The sequence below is a fragment of the Salmo trutta genome, chromosome 24, assembly GCF_901001165.1.
Source record: "Salmo trutta chromosome 24, fSalTru1.1, whole genome shotgun sequence".
Lineage (NCBI taxonomy): Eukaryota > Metazoa > Chordata > Actinopteri > Salmoniformes > Salmonidae > Salmo > Salmo trutta.
In genome coordinates, this window is record NC_042980.1 from 21,244,082 (window position 1) to 21,258,214 (window position 14,133).

Genomic DNA, 14,133 nt, shown 5'->3' on the forward strand with positions numbered 1-14,133 from the left:
CATCAGATCAACTCCTTGAAGTTTGCCTTTGTGTCTAAAAAAAACACTACTTTCCCCTATGCAGAAATTCGAATAGTTGTAATATACACTACTGTTCAGAAGTTTGGGGTCACTGAGAAATGTCCTTGTTTTTGAAAGAAAAGCACATTTTACTTTTTTTCCCATTAAAATAACATCAAATTGATCAGAAATACATTGTAGACAATGTTAAGGTTGTAAATGACTATTGTACACCAGTCTCAACGTCAACAGTGAAGAGGTGACTCCGGGATGCTGGCCTTGTAGGCAGAGTTCTTCTGTCCAGTGTCTGTGTTCTTTTGCCCATCTTAATCTTTTCTTTTTATTGGCCAGTCTGAGATACGGCTTTATCTTTGCAACTCTGCCTAAAAGGCCAGCATGCCAGAGTCGCCTCTTCACTGTTGACGTTGAGACTGGTCTTTTGCGGGTACTATTTAATGAGGCTGCTCAGTTGTGCACCAGGGCCTCCCACAGCGTTGTACGAGATCTTCGGTTTCTTGGTAATTTCTCACATGGAATAGCCTTCATTTCTCAGAACAGGTCTAGACTGATGAGTTTAAGAAGAAAGTTCTTTGTTTCTGGCCATTTTGAGCCTGTAATCGAACCCATAAATGCTGACGCTCCAGAAACTTAACGAGTCTAAAGAAGTCCAGTTTTATTGCTTCTTTAATCACCACAACAGTTTTAAGCTGTGCTAACATAATTGAAAAATGTTTTTCTAATGATCAATTAGCCTTTTAAAATGATAAACTTGGATTAGTTAACACAACGTGCCATTGGAACACAGGAGTGATGGTTGCTGATAATGGGCCTCTGTACGCCTATGTAGATATTCCATAAAAAAATCTGCCGTTTCCAGCTACAATAGTCATTTACAACATTAACAATGTCTACACTGTATTTCTGATCAATTTGATGTTATTTTAATGGACACAAAATTTGATTTTCTTTAAAAAACAAGGACATTTCTAAGTGACCCCAAACTTTTAAAACGGTAGTATATATATATATATATATATATATATAAGCCAGTATAATCCTTGTACCATCTGAACCGCTGTGAAATATCTTTTCCATACCCCAAAATATTGTATTTTCAGCTGGTGTACAAAACCAAAACTTAAGAACAGGAAGCATAGAAATAGTGCACATAGTTTAGCTATACCGCTTCTTAGACTTGCTTTCATTAAGAATGGCAGATTTACAAATCAGATTTCTATGTGAATTTGGTTGGGTCGCCCAAAAAGTTACATATTGCAGCTTTAAGTGTGTGTACATTATTGTACGTATAAGTGTATGCATTGCTGGTGTCCATAAATGTTCCCTTGCTCTCTCTAGATCTAATCTTATCAGCGTGAAGTGATTCACCATCCCTCTAATAATTCCATCAAAAAGTAATTTAAAAAATGTGAAATAGAATGTTAACGCTCCATGCTACAGTATATGAGCAGAGCCCTGTTGCCTTGGTGAGGGGCCTGCCAGTAAGGACGGGGCCTTGAGAGAGGGAGACATGATGGACCATGTGGTTGGCCCGGCCCCTTCCTTGCACCTAGCCAACAGGCAGTGTCACATCACATGACCTCACGGGACATGGGCTCTGCTCTGAGTTGCATTCTGTTCCATTCTGCTTCCTGTTAATCTTAAACTGACTGTAAACCCTGCTGGTGGTCAAGGCTACAGTACCTTTCCCTGCATCCTAGGGTACAGTACAGTAGCCTAGACTGTACAGTACTGCATAGTATAGACTGCTATAGGGCAATAGACGAATCTGGTTTGGCGGATGCCAGGAGAACGCGACCTGCCTGAATGCATAGTGCCAACTGTAAAGTTTGGTGGAGGAGGTATAATGGTCTGGGGCAGTTTTTATGGTTCTTAATGCTATTGAATACAATGGCATTCTAGACGATTCTGTGCTTTGTGGCAACAGTTTGGAAAGGCCCTTTCCTGTTTCGGCATGACAATGCCCCTGTGCACAAAGCGAGGTGCATACAGAAATGGTTTGTTGAGATCGATGTGGAAGAACTTGACTGGCCTACACAGAGCCTCAACCCCATCGAACACCTTTGGGATGAATTGGAACACCGACTGCGAGCCAGGCCTAATCGCCCAACATCACTAATGCTCTCGTGGCTGAATGGAAGCAAGTCCCCGCAGCAATGTTCCAATGGACAGCCTTGCCAGAAGAGTGGAGGCTGTTATAGCAGCAAATGGGGGACAAACTCCATATTAATGTTGATGATGATTTTGGAATGAGATATTCGACAAGCAGTTCTCCACATACTTTTGGTCATATAGTATAGTTGCCACAAAGTTGGAAGCACAGAATCGTCTAGAATGTAATTGTATACTGTAGCGTTAATATTTCCCTTCAATGGAACTAAGGGGCCTAGCCCGAACCATGAAAAACGGCCCCAGACCATTAAACTAACTGACTGTAAACCCGGCTGGTGGTCAAGGCTAGAGTACCTTTCCCTGCATCCTAGGGTACAGTACAGTACAGTAGTCTAGACTGTACAGTACTGCATAGTATAGACTGCTATAGGGCACTCCACAGAATAAGAAATAACAGTGTGACAAAACAACGACTCAATTATTCAGCTTTGTCTTGTCTCCTCATCTTAATGCACAGGCCTACTAGATGACTGTCAACCATCACAAAACAATTACATAGTGTAATTTAAGTAAGTTTGTGTGACTGTCTGCAATCCCTGAAATCTTGTCTGCTTTCACCATGTGTATCACGTGTGTTATCTTAGTAATGACCTTTGTTAAAGCGGAACAGGTTGACAAAGGAGCTGTATGCTGATCGGAGCGGGGGCTCGTCCTGCTCTGGAGTCAGGGGTTTGAAGTGTGTCAGGTGAGATGGGCTGCCAGGGGAAATAGGAGGCGCCACACTCCAATCCAGCGTAGAGGACGAGGAGGAGGATTTGTCGTCAGCAGCCATGTCACTGCTCCTGTTGGAAAGACAAATGATCACATGAGACCGGAACATTGGGGTGACAAGGTGATCCTCTGCTTAACCGTGTGTAAACAGGGAGCCCTAAACAGAGGCATTGCCTCCTTATCATTTCAATGATCATGGTAAACAAGTTACACTTTCATTGCTATTCAAACTGTTACTTTGGAACAGTTGACCTGTGATTTGTTCCTCTAATCTGAAATAAGTAATTTCAATGATTCCTCAGTAGTCTGTCTAACTGAGCTGCAAGTGAGACTTTTTAGCCTCTGACCTGAGTTCTTCTACTGCTCATTTCAGCGACTCACCTTTCCACAATAGCCAATTAGTCATTTCTTGAGAACCAACACCAAAATAAACATTAGTACTGTTATTTCTACTAAAACTGAAAATATTTTTGTGGCAGATTTTTAAAAGTACCCAAAATTGTGTGATTTTATTTGACAATGGAAACCAGCAATTCTGGTTTGATAAAATTGAGCCCATAGCTTAGGTAGGTCATAATTCTAAGAAACTCAATGACTGCAGAACAGCCCAGAGCTACTGTCGGTTGCAAACCATGCTTTACAGGCTTACCCTCAACGAAGGCACATTATTCATCTCACTGTCAGCGTATTTTATAATAGAGGCAAGAGGAACTCAGAGGTGTAAAGAAAACTGTGTCACCACGAAACACATATCAGAAAAAAATAACAATAAGAAAGAAAATCCTGTCCCTTTTAAAAAATGTAGTCAATCTTGTTTTCCACCAACTACAGAGAGAGAGAAAAAGATGGAGAATTAGAAAGCAAGCGAGAGAGAGAGAATTAGAGAGAATACACTGTCACTGTACTAAGGAACGTTTAATGATGGCCTAAGTTTATAAAATGTAAACAAGACAAAACTTAAGCTACTGTTTGATCAAAACAAAATGGGACTGAGTCTTGCTGTTTTTCTTCAAACGAAGATAAAATGTTGCTCTTGACAGCAGTAGTTACCACCGGTGGAGGGATGGACCAGAGGAAAATGACAACCTCACCAGCAATCATTTCCACCCCGTCATGTGACCATAGGCCTGACGATGGCAGCTGAGTTAACCAGCATCAACAGCCTTGAATCCCCACGGCCTCACCTTCAGCTAAAGAGGCAACTAGGTGAATGTGTGTAAACTACATAGCCATACTGTTGGTGTATAATACTACAAACTGACTAATGTTAGCTTGCATCAAAGCAGCAGTAGCAACACATATAGGGTTAATTATAACAAATAATTGGTAACACAGCTAGCTTGCTATCACCGCCAAGCCGTGCAAGAATACAAACATAAATTAACCCAACTAACCACTGCAAAGCAGTATCGTGCAGATAAAAATCATTGGTCTGAATAGCTGTCAAATACTAACTACAGTTGCAGACTCTGTGTCCGCTACTGTGCCCGGCGAGACAGTGAGCTAACGTTAGCTAGCAGTTCACGTTAGCAGGCCCACTGTTGTTAGCTAAATGAAGGAAGAGTGAAGTGAACGCTCATATAATCGAATTTCCACTAAATAACACAAATTACCTGTGTGTTGGTCTCCTTGGACATCCCTGTGTGAATAAATTACATTAGGTAAATTCCTGTGAAGTCGAGTAGCCGCCCTATCTTGAGATATGTATTTCAAGCAGTCCTGAGCAAGACAGGACAAGTGATCACAACAGTTCGATCAACTGTTGTGATCGCATTAGTGGAAACCAAGAGTGTTCTCAGGGCAGACCTGGTTATAGCTAGATACAGTATGTTGTGTGTTTTTGCATTTTATCTAACCGTAACCATTTTCCTAAACTTAATCGAATTATCATATCCTGACACGAAAAGTAACTTCTGCGAATCAAAACCGGCAGACCCGCCCTGAGAACAGTCTTGGTTTCCACTACAGCGTTGTGATTACGAAACAAGGCAGCAGCCATCTATTACCTATTTAATCGATTGACATGACACGTTCCTTGCACACGCCATAGCATGTTTTACTTGGTTTCTTGTGAACAGACACTTTCAGAGAACAACAATTGCCATGTAATTTAGCTATAAGTGAAAACTTTAGTATACCTGAGTTGTTTTACTTGTGGACGTTTTTGTCCCCATTTATTGTAAAAATAAAAATATAATGAATATATCTGTCCTTAGTGCCCTGTGCACCAATATGTATCAATAAATGACTGCTTATCTCCACAATTACTTTATTCAGAGTATTGCTTGAGGTATGCCAAATATAACCTACCTGAGCCTGGTTATTCTGCTGTTCTGGGCCAATAGCTATGAGCGCACAGAGTCCATCCCTGCTTTACTTTGAAAAGATAATGAACTGTGAACAACCTATTTTCTGGTCAACCCATCTACTATTCCATCAGTCATTGCAGTTTTGCTTATGCGACTGTCATGTGATATCAGTTTATAGTAATCCATGAATGTCTCTAAAGGAAATTAGTAATTTAACCGTTAATGGTTCAAACTGCTTTCAGCTACTGACTGTTGCGTGGTTTGAACTTGTTTATATTAAATCAAATTTTATTTGTCACATGCTTCGTAAACAACAGGTGGAGACTTGACAGTGAAATGCTTATTTACGGGTCCTTTTTCAACAATGCAGTTAAAGATAAAAAAAAATAAAAAAAGAAATACTGACACGAGGAATAAATAAATACACAGTGAAAAAACAAATAACAATAAAAGTAAAAATAACATGGCTATATACAGGGAGTAGTCATGGCCATAACTACATATGAGGACACCTGTAATTTTTTATAATTTGGTGAAGAAAAAAAAAATATATATATATACACTATATATACGAAAGTATGTGGACACCCCTTCAAATTAGTTGATTCGGCTATTTCAGCCACATCCGTTGCTGACAGGTGTATAAGATCGAACACAGCAATGCAATCTCCATAAACAAACATTGGCAGTAGAATGGCCTTACTGAAGAGCTCAGTGACCTTCAACGTAGCACCATCATAGGATGCCACCATTCCAACAAGTCAGTTCGATCATTTCTGCCCTGCTAGAGCTGACCCAGTCAACTGTAAGTGCTGTTATTGTGAAGTGGAAACTTCAAGGATCAACAATAGCTCAGCCACACAAGCTCACAGAATGGGACAGCCGAGTGCTGAAGCGCATAGCGTGTAAAAAACGTCTGTCCTCAGTTGCAACACTCACTACCGAGTTCCAAACTGCCTCTGGAAGCAACGTCAGCACAAGAACTGTTCGTCGGGAGCTTAATGAAATGGGTTTCCATGGCCGAGCAGCTGCACACAAGTCTAAGATCACCATGCGCAATGCCAAACTTTGGTTGGAGTGGTGGGAAGCTCGTCACCATTGGACTCTGGAGCAGTGGAAATTGGTTCTCTGGAGTGACGATTCACGCTTCACAATCTGGCAGTCCAATGGACAAATCTGGGTTTGGCGGATGCCAGGAGAACGCTACCTGCCCGAATGCATAGTGCCAACTGTACAGTTTGGTGAAGGAGGTATAATGGTCTTGGGCTGTTTTTCATGGTTCTTAATGCTATTGCATATAATGACATTCTAGACGATTCTGTGCTTTCAACTTTGTGGCAACAGTTTGGGAAGGCCCTTTCCTGTTTCAGCATGACAATGCCCCTGTGCACAAAGCGAGGTCCATACAGAAATGGTTTGTCGAGATCGGTGTGGAAGAACTTGACTGGCCTGCAGAGCCTCAACCCCATCGAACACCTTTGGGATGAATTGGAACACCGACTGTGAGCCAGGCCTAATCACCCAACATCACTAATGTCTTTGTGGCTGAATAGAAGCAAGTCCCCGCAGCAATGTTCCAATGGACAGCCTTGCCAGAAGAGTGGATGCAAAAACAGCCCCAGACCATTATTACTCCTCCACCAGACTTTACAGTTGGCACTATGCATTGAGGGAGGTAAAGTTCTCCTGGCATCTGCCAAGCCCAGATTCGTCCGTCGGACTGACAGATGGTGAAGCGTGATTCATCACTCCAGAGAATGTGTTTCCACTGCTTCAGAGCCCAATGATGGGGTGTTTTACACCACTCCAGCCGACACTTGGCATTGTGCATGGTGATCTTAGGCTTGTGTGCAGCTGCTCGGCCACGGAAACCCATTTCATGGACAAACAGTTATTGTACTGACGTTGCTTCCAGAGGCCTTTTGGAACTTGGTTGTGAGTGTTGCAACTGAGGACAGACAACTTTTACATGCTGTGGGCTTCATCACTAGGCAGTCCTGTTCTGTGAGCTTGTGTGGCCTACCACTTCACAGCTGAGCTGTTGTTTCTCCTAAATGTTCCCACTTCACAATAACAGCGCTTACAGTTGACCATGCAGCTCTAGCAGGGAAGAAATTTGACGAACTGACTTGTTGGAAATATGGCATCCTATCAAGATGCCACGTTGAAAGTCACTGAGCACTTCAGTAAGGCCATTCTACTGCCAATGTTTGTCTATGGAGATAGCATGGCTGTTTGCTCGATTTTATAGACCTATCAGCAAAAGGATGTGGCTGAAATAGCCGAATCCACTCATTTGAAGGGGTGTCCACATACTTTTCTATATATAGTGTATATGTAGTACACAATAAAGACAATCAATTACGGGTTAATATCTAAATATTGCTCCCAGCATTGATCAAAGCTCAGAACGTTTATATTATTGATCTGACTGAGTTCTAATCGCGCCTGCCTCTTCGCGTACGAGTGTAATTATGAACAGTGGCTTGTTCACTCTCAAATTGCTAACTCGGCCCTCTCGCCACACAGGCGGAGGGCTTGAGACGTGAAACCAGCTAGCAGTCGGCTCTAGTTGGCAACTAGAGACGCTGCTTACAGTGTGTTTGCTCATCAACTTGTACTTTCACCAGCCTGTAAAGTTAATCATAATGGTTACTAACCGGGTTTCCAACCTTTTTATTCGAGTAAAGTACATGTTGGATAAAAAAAAATGTAATTACAGGCCTAATGGAAACAGCACATTTGTTGGTAAAACAAGTTTTGCTAGACAAGGTGTGATCTTTTGTTATTGGTAAAGTCAATTATGGGAGAAATTACGGTGGAAACGCTTTAATTCACAAATATTTATATAAGCGATGACGTTATCCTCGCACTACTACGACTTGTCTGGAAAGCATGCAGTTTATTAGGCTAGAGATTAAACTATGATGAACTTCACAGGGTGGTGAAAGTGCAAGGTGATGAGCATGATGTTCTTTTCCAATAAATATCGAGGGTCTTATTCTGGTTGATCGAGGCTTGGCTGCCGTTTGACAAGTAAGGAATAATCAAAGAAAGGCTATGCATTAAATAATTATATGGAAAATATTGAATTGTGTGGAAGGTGTGTTCCACACCGCGCAAGAGGAGTTGATCTGATCTTCCAGAGTTGCATTATTTTCCAGAGAACACAGAGCCCCTAGTTGATTATCCTTTTTATACCAAGGCTACAACTGAACACATTTGCCACTAGAAATGTGTTCATTTGCTGGAAGAATAACACGTTTACTAGATCGCTACAGTAGTTGTCGTGGTAACCAAACAAACATACATGCTATATTTTTAGCTAACCAAACCATCCGACTTAGCATGCTGTTATGAAAATTGAATTCACCAATACTGTTTCTGGTTAGCATCGCTATCGCCTTGTGTAGCCCCGCCCACTTGACACAGTTCCATTCGAACGCGATCGTGTTTGTTTCCGTTTGACAACTTCCGTCAACACTAGCGAATTACCTCAGAGCGGTGGCTAACACATCTTAACAAATAAACAAAAACGAAACATGGATCACGCAAATGGCTTCACCAGGAGGAGGGAAATGGATTGGTATGTAGCGACCCGCACAGACAGTTGTGGGTTATGTGTTAGGCTATTAGTGGGTTGTGTCGTACTTACCAGTGTTCGCGGGGTCATGCCAATCAACCTTCTATCTGCCAATCACGGGAATGCCTGGAATGTTCTGATACCGGGCAGCCTGGTGGTTGGCGGAGTGGCGTGAAGGGGGGTTGGGCAGGGGGATAGAGCATTGGAAGTTAAGACCGGGTTTAGCTATTGTTCTCTCTCTTACGTCTGGGCTTCACAAGAGAAGGTCACGGTTGGTTTGTAGTGTACCTTTCATTTATTTGGCGTGGGCTACGGCCAAACAGTAGCCTGTGTTAAGTTGGGTTAATAAACCGTCCATTCGTTAACTCCATCCTCTGTCTGGACAGTTGTTCCTTCATGATCTAGTCAGGTCATTACAGGTATTTTTGAAGGCAGATGTTCAGCCCAGCCAATCAAGCAGCTCTTACCACTCTACTTGGGTACTTGTATCCTACAACGGATCAGTAGAGACAGCTGAGGGATTTTACAGGCATGCTGGGAACATGAGCTTTGGGTGGGTAATACCCAGGTGAAGGAGATGGGAATGTATGGAAGGCAGTTTAGCCCAACGGTAGCTATTCCTGTAAATCCACCATGGCTACTCCCACCTCCAGTAGTAGATCTAGAAGTATTGGAGAGACTACAGAAAGATAAGGAGGGTCTTGATCCATCTGATTTGTTTAAGGGAAGTCTTGATACTGTGTATCAGGATGTTGTGGCCATATTCACAGATGGTTCAAAAGATCCAAGGACAGGACATACTGGGTCAGCATTTGTGGTGCAGGAATCTGGGGTGAAAGTCAGATCATCTGGTTGTATATACGGTGGAGATGGTGGCCATACTGTTGTCCTTGCAGTGGGTGGAGGAAGTTAAGCCAGAAAGAGTAGTTATTTGCTCTGATTCATGTACAGTGTTAAGGAGTCTCCAGTCCTTTTATATCAAGACAAGTCCTGCTTTGTGAGGTGCTACAAACCCATGGCAGGAGTAAACAAATGGATATACAGCTAATATTTACATGGGTCCCAGCTTATGTGGGAGTGCAGGGGAACGAGGCAGTTGATGTACTGGCTAAACAAGCACTAGTAGTGGGGATGTTGATGTGGAAGTTTCAATGAGCAAGGCAGAGGCAAAAAGCGATGGTGGAGAAATGGCAAGAGCAGTGGAATAGAGATACTTAGGGCAGGCATTTATTTTCAAGTACAGAGGAAAGTTGGGGAGGGGAGAACGGCAGGAAGGGACAGAAGAGAGGAGGCTTTATTTACACGATTAATGGTGGGACACAGCTAGTTGAATAAGACCTTACATGTGATAGGAAAGCATCCAACAGGACAATGTGAGTATTGCCAGGAAACAGACAGTGGAACATGTATTGATACAGTGTGGACATTGGAGGGAAAGAGGGAAGGGGATACAGGAATTAGTTTAAATAGTATATTGAGTAGAACGTTATTAGATATAGTCTCAAATATTTTGTTATATTTTTTAAGAGCAACGGGGCTGGCAGGTAGGATTTAGTTTCTCCCTGTCTCTGGCCCACACTCTAGTACAGTAGGTGGCGGTAATGCACCATAACGTTGGATGCCAACCGCCGATAAACCCCACCCTAGAAGAAGTAGAGCTGGCTGGATGATTTTCGTCGCTGGCGTTGGAAAGTCAAGCAGCCTCAATGTTGTTGTTAAAGGTAGGCTAATAAGCAAAGTCACTTGCATTTCTATGTCTAACATTACTTAACATAAGCGATTACAGCATACAAGCCGCCTACATGTGTTGTGGTGACAGGTACTATAATCCATAAGCTAACTTGATGATAGAGTTCTTAGATGATATGATCAATCTTCGCATTACTTGGTCACTTAGCCTATTTTCGTCGTTCCTTTTATAGATGAAAGTTCGCAATACTGCCATATCTAGACACAGAATGATAAAATAGTCAGGCGTAACATTTTTATTTAACTAGGCAAGTCAGATAAGAACAAATTCTTATTTACAATGACGGACAAACCCGGACGACGCTGGGCCAATTGTGCGCCGCTCTATGGGACTCACAATCACGGCCTGATGTGATACAGCCTGAAATCAAACCAGGGACTGTAGTAACGCCTCTTGCACTGAGATGCAGTGCCTTAGACCGCTGCGCCACTCGGGAGCCCCCCCCCCCCCCCCCCCCCCCCAAAAAAAAACAACATAGCAGTTAGACCAAATGTTTTGTTGGATGAAAGCTGAATTGAGAATAATTTATTGGTTGTTAATAACATGTATTTGTGGATCAACAGAACTGCTGTATTAATGTGGGGAATCTGTAAGTATTCTGTCAAATCGCATGTTGGTGAAGCAAGGTAGGTTTATGGAGTCCAGGTGAGTAGGGTATGAAATGTATTTAAACATGTCAGCATCATGTATTTTTTTAGTGTCTTTAGTGTTATTGTTTTTCTGCATGAAAAAGGTTTGTAAAATATCAGGGTGGTTGGGCGTTAATGCCTAAAGTATGGTAAGTATAAGTGGTCTCATCTCTTTGGGAACAATAGCAAGGTAAGTTTATGATGAAACTTGCATGTGTTTTGATTACGTTGATCACATAGTCCTCACAGTCCTGTCACCCAATTGTTAATAATGGAATTTTCTCTGAATTACTTTTTTTGTAACAAACATTCTATCACAGGTGCAGAATGCAGTGTCCAGTGGGCTAACTGGCATAGCCTGCACAGATGAGCAGCGACAATGGAATGCAGGGACTCGGAGGAACCTTGAGCCAAAGCGGTTAAACAGCATTGACTTCACACACTATAAGGCCAGTGACCAATATGCAGAAAAGCGTCCCCTGCCTCCCACTACTGCATTACAATCCCATGAGGAATTGAATAGGAGCCTGAGACACCTGAATCTGCCTGTGGGGAGTCTGCTGTATAAGTGGGTTAATGCTGAACCAACAATAACATCACAGCCAGTAGCATCCCAGCTAAAATTTGGACTGAAAGGAATATTTATTTGTGGCTGTACCATTTTAATGTATTTGAAGATTATGAGCTGATGGCCTCCCAGTGGCTTGAAGACTGTGGATACTCTGTGGACCACAGAGGCACTGTTGTCAGTGTTGAAGAGCCATGGCTATCATCAAGCCCTGACAGAGTGCTGAACTCCAAGGAGCTGTTGGAGATCAAGTGTCCTGTCATGCGGAAGGCTTCTAGGGCCCTATGATTTCCGCGATGTGGAAAACGAACAGAATCGCAGAATTTGGTAATAAAAATGGAATCAACTGTAGAACGTGGAATTTTGCAGAATTTGGCTTAAATTAATTTTTTTTTAAAAAGCAAAAGTAGGCCTAATTATTGTAGTAACGTAAATTATTTCATAATTATAAAATTATAGACGATTATGCCTAGGAAAATAGTGTCCATGTAACCGGTCTCTGTCATGTCATCAATCTGGTGGGTGAGACCTGGCAGCAGTACAAATACTTCTCTGTAGTTGCATCACTTGTGACATGGATGAGATCTGTCTTCTTCAAGAAGCCTGGCAGAAAGAGAAGACGGGTGATGACAGCTCTGTCACTCCTGGAAAGAACCCACCGTCCCACAGCAGTGTCTGCATACAATGTCATGGAGGATCTGGGCTCTTACCTAGTGAATGGAACAGCAAAAACATGTGGGTATGGTGCCAAGACAGATGATCTATTGAGAAAGATGGTGATTGGAGGGAGGTGCTTGACCGTCTCCATGATGCATTCCACTTGGCCTTCAAAGTTGTCAAAACACTGGGACACACATTCAGCGAGGGAGGTCTACAGGCTGGCTAGGGTGTTCGATCCTAGGCAGGCTCCAGCCATGGAAAAGCAGATTGAAGGCTACACACACACAACTGAAACCCATGGCAAGCCCATAATCAGAGCTCAGTGAAAAATGTGTCCAGGGAGCCCTCACCTGCTTTGGAGCTTGCTGATTACTGGAGGGGCCTGAGTGCGAGATTCCCAAGAGTTGCAGAAGTGGCAGTAGCCTACATCTACTTCCCACTCAGCTCAGTTGACTGTGAGAGGAGTTTCAGCAAATACAAGACTACTTACAGACAAGCGAGAAGCACTCACTGAGCTCAAAACAGAGGCTGACAATCATGTACTTCAATGGAGATGTCAGTGATAGATGGAAAACTTACAGACATAGGAGCTCATAAGGTAGTTCCATAGGTTTTTCTTATTGCTACATTATTGCCTAGATTCTTGCATGAATCTTTTTTTCTCATTTATGAAACACTTGTGAGGCACTTTATTTTACAAAAAACATTGAATGTAATGTTTTTTTTACATAAGTATAACTCCAGGTTTTGCCTATTTGTTGCTGCATTGTTGCCTAGATTCTTGCATTACCTTTTCTTTATTTAATGAAACACTTAGAACTCTGTATTGAAGCACTTGCCTTGATTAAAAAAATAAATAGTGCAATGTTGTGTTGCATCATTACAAATGTACTGTTATCTTGTTTTATTCATTCATATTACTAGACACGCTTTCTGATGATAAAAGTTGCATAAATTGTAAAACAGAATTCAGAAATTTTCACCGAAAAATGGAATTTGAGAAAAAATTAATGGAATTTTGAAAAAATAAAACTAATTTCATAGGGCCCTAGGAAGGGCTGTGATTCTCTGGATGATGTCTTCAATGGGAAAGCCTGTGATGTGAAGGTGGTGGGGGGCACACCCTAACTGCAACCACATGGGCCACGTGGCTACTACATGCAGCTGCAAATTGGTATGTTTTGCACAAGACTGAGAGAAAGTAAGGTGCTCATTTGGACTCTGTCCCGGCAAGTTGTCATCCCTGTTCCCTATGATGCACAGGTCTGTGCAGAGGCTGTCCTGAGGTTGAAGGCATTGATACTACTCAACACATGCTGTCATTTATTGATAAGAAGCATCAGGCAGGCAGCTTGTCACTGAGTGACAAATATATGCAGTTCTGTAGACGTATGTAGTCAGATGTCTCTCCTGTTTACAGTTACTGTTAACACATTGTTTTTCAATTAAAAAGCCTGACTTAATGCATCAACAGTCACAGTATTGTGAAAATTGTTTTTATGGCTTTGTTTTTTATTAATATTAATGAGTATGTAAAACAAATAATTAAGTAAAGTTGTTATAGAATGAATTAATGTATTTAATGTAACTTTTGACAACTTTAATTCATATTGGGAAATCAACCCTGTGAATGGCATTTGACTGATCAGTTCATTCAGCATCTTCATGAATGATATCACCACACAGGTCAGCACAGATTCAAAGTATTTTGTCAATTTCAGATGAGAGGTTGA

General features: G+C 42.0%; 1 protein-coding gene and 1 long non-coding RNA gene across 9 annotated transcripts in view; one reads left to right on the forward strand and one right to left on the reverse strand.

Moving 5' to 3' along the window:
* LOC115160909 (1-phosphatidylinositol 3-phosphate 5-kinase) overlaps positions 1-8,791 on the reverse strand; it is a 32,593-nt gene extending 23,802 nt beyond the window's left edge. For 5 of the 7 annotated variants that reach the window (XM_029711434.1, XM_029711432.1, XM_029711429.1 and 2 more), the window contains exon 1: positions 2,782-2,972. In XM_029711434.1, the coding sequence (XP_029567294.1) occupies positions 2,782-2,962 (181 nt within the window). In that variant the 5' untranslated portion in view covers positions 2,963-2,972. Of the gene's footprint in view, positions 1-2,781; positions 2,973-4,514; positions 4,877-8,583 lie in introns of those variants that run through there. The other 2 variants (XM_029711428.1, XM_029711433.1) reach the window with 2 other exon arrangements.
* LOC115160916 (uncharacterized) lies at positions 8,686-13,289 on the forward strand. 2 transcript variants are annotated; one of them, XR_003869137.1, is made up of 3 exons: positions 8,686-8,796; positions 10,378-10,514; positions 11,107-13,289. It is a non-coding gene; the product is annotated as an uncharacterized LOC115160916 (long non-coding RNA). The 2 variants fall into 2 exon arrangements; XR_003869136.1 differs by lacking the exon at positions 8,686-8,796 and having other exon boundaries at positions 9,135-10,514.
* Positions 13,290-14,133: the final 844 nt, after the last annotated feature.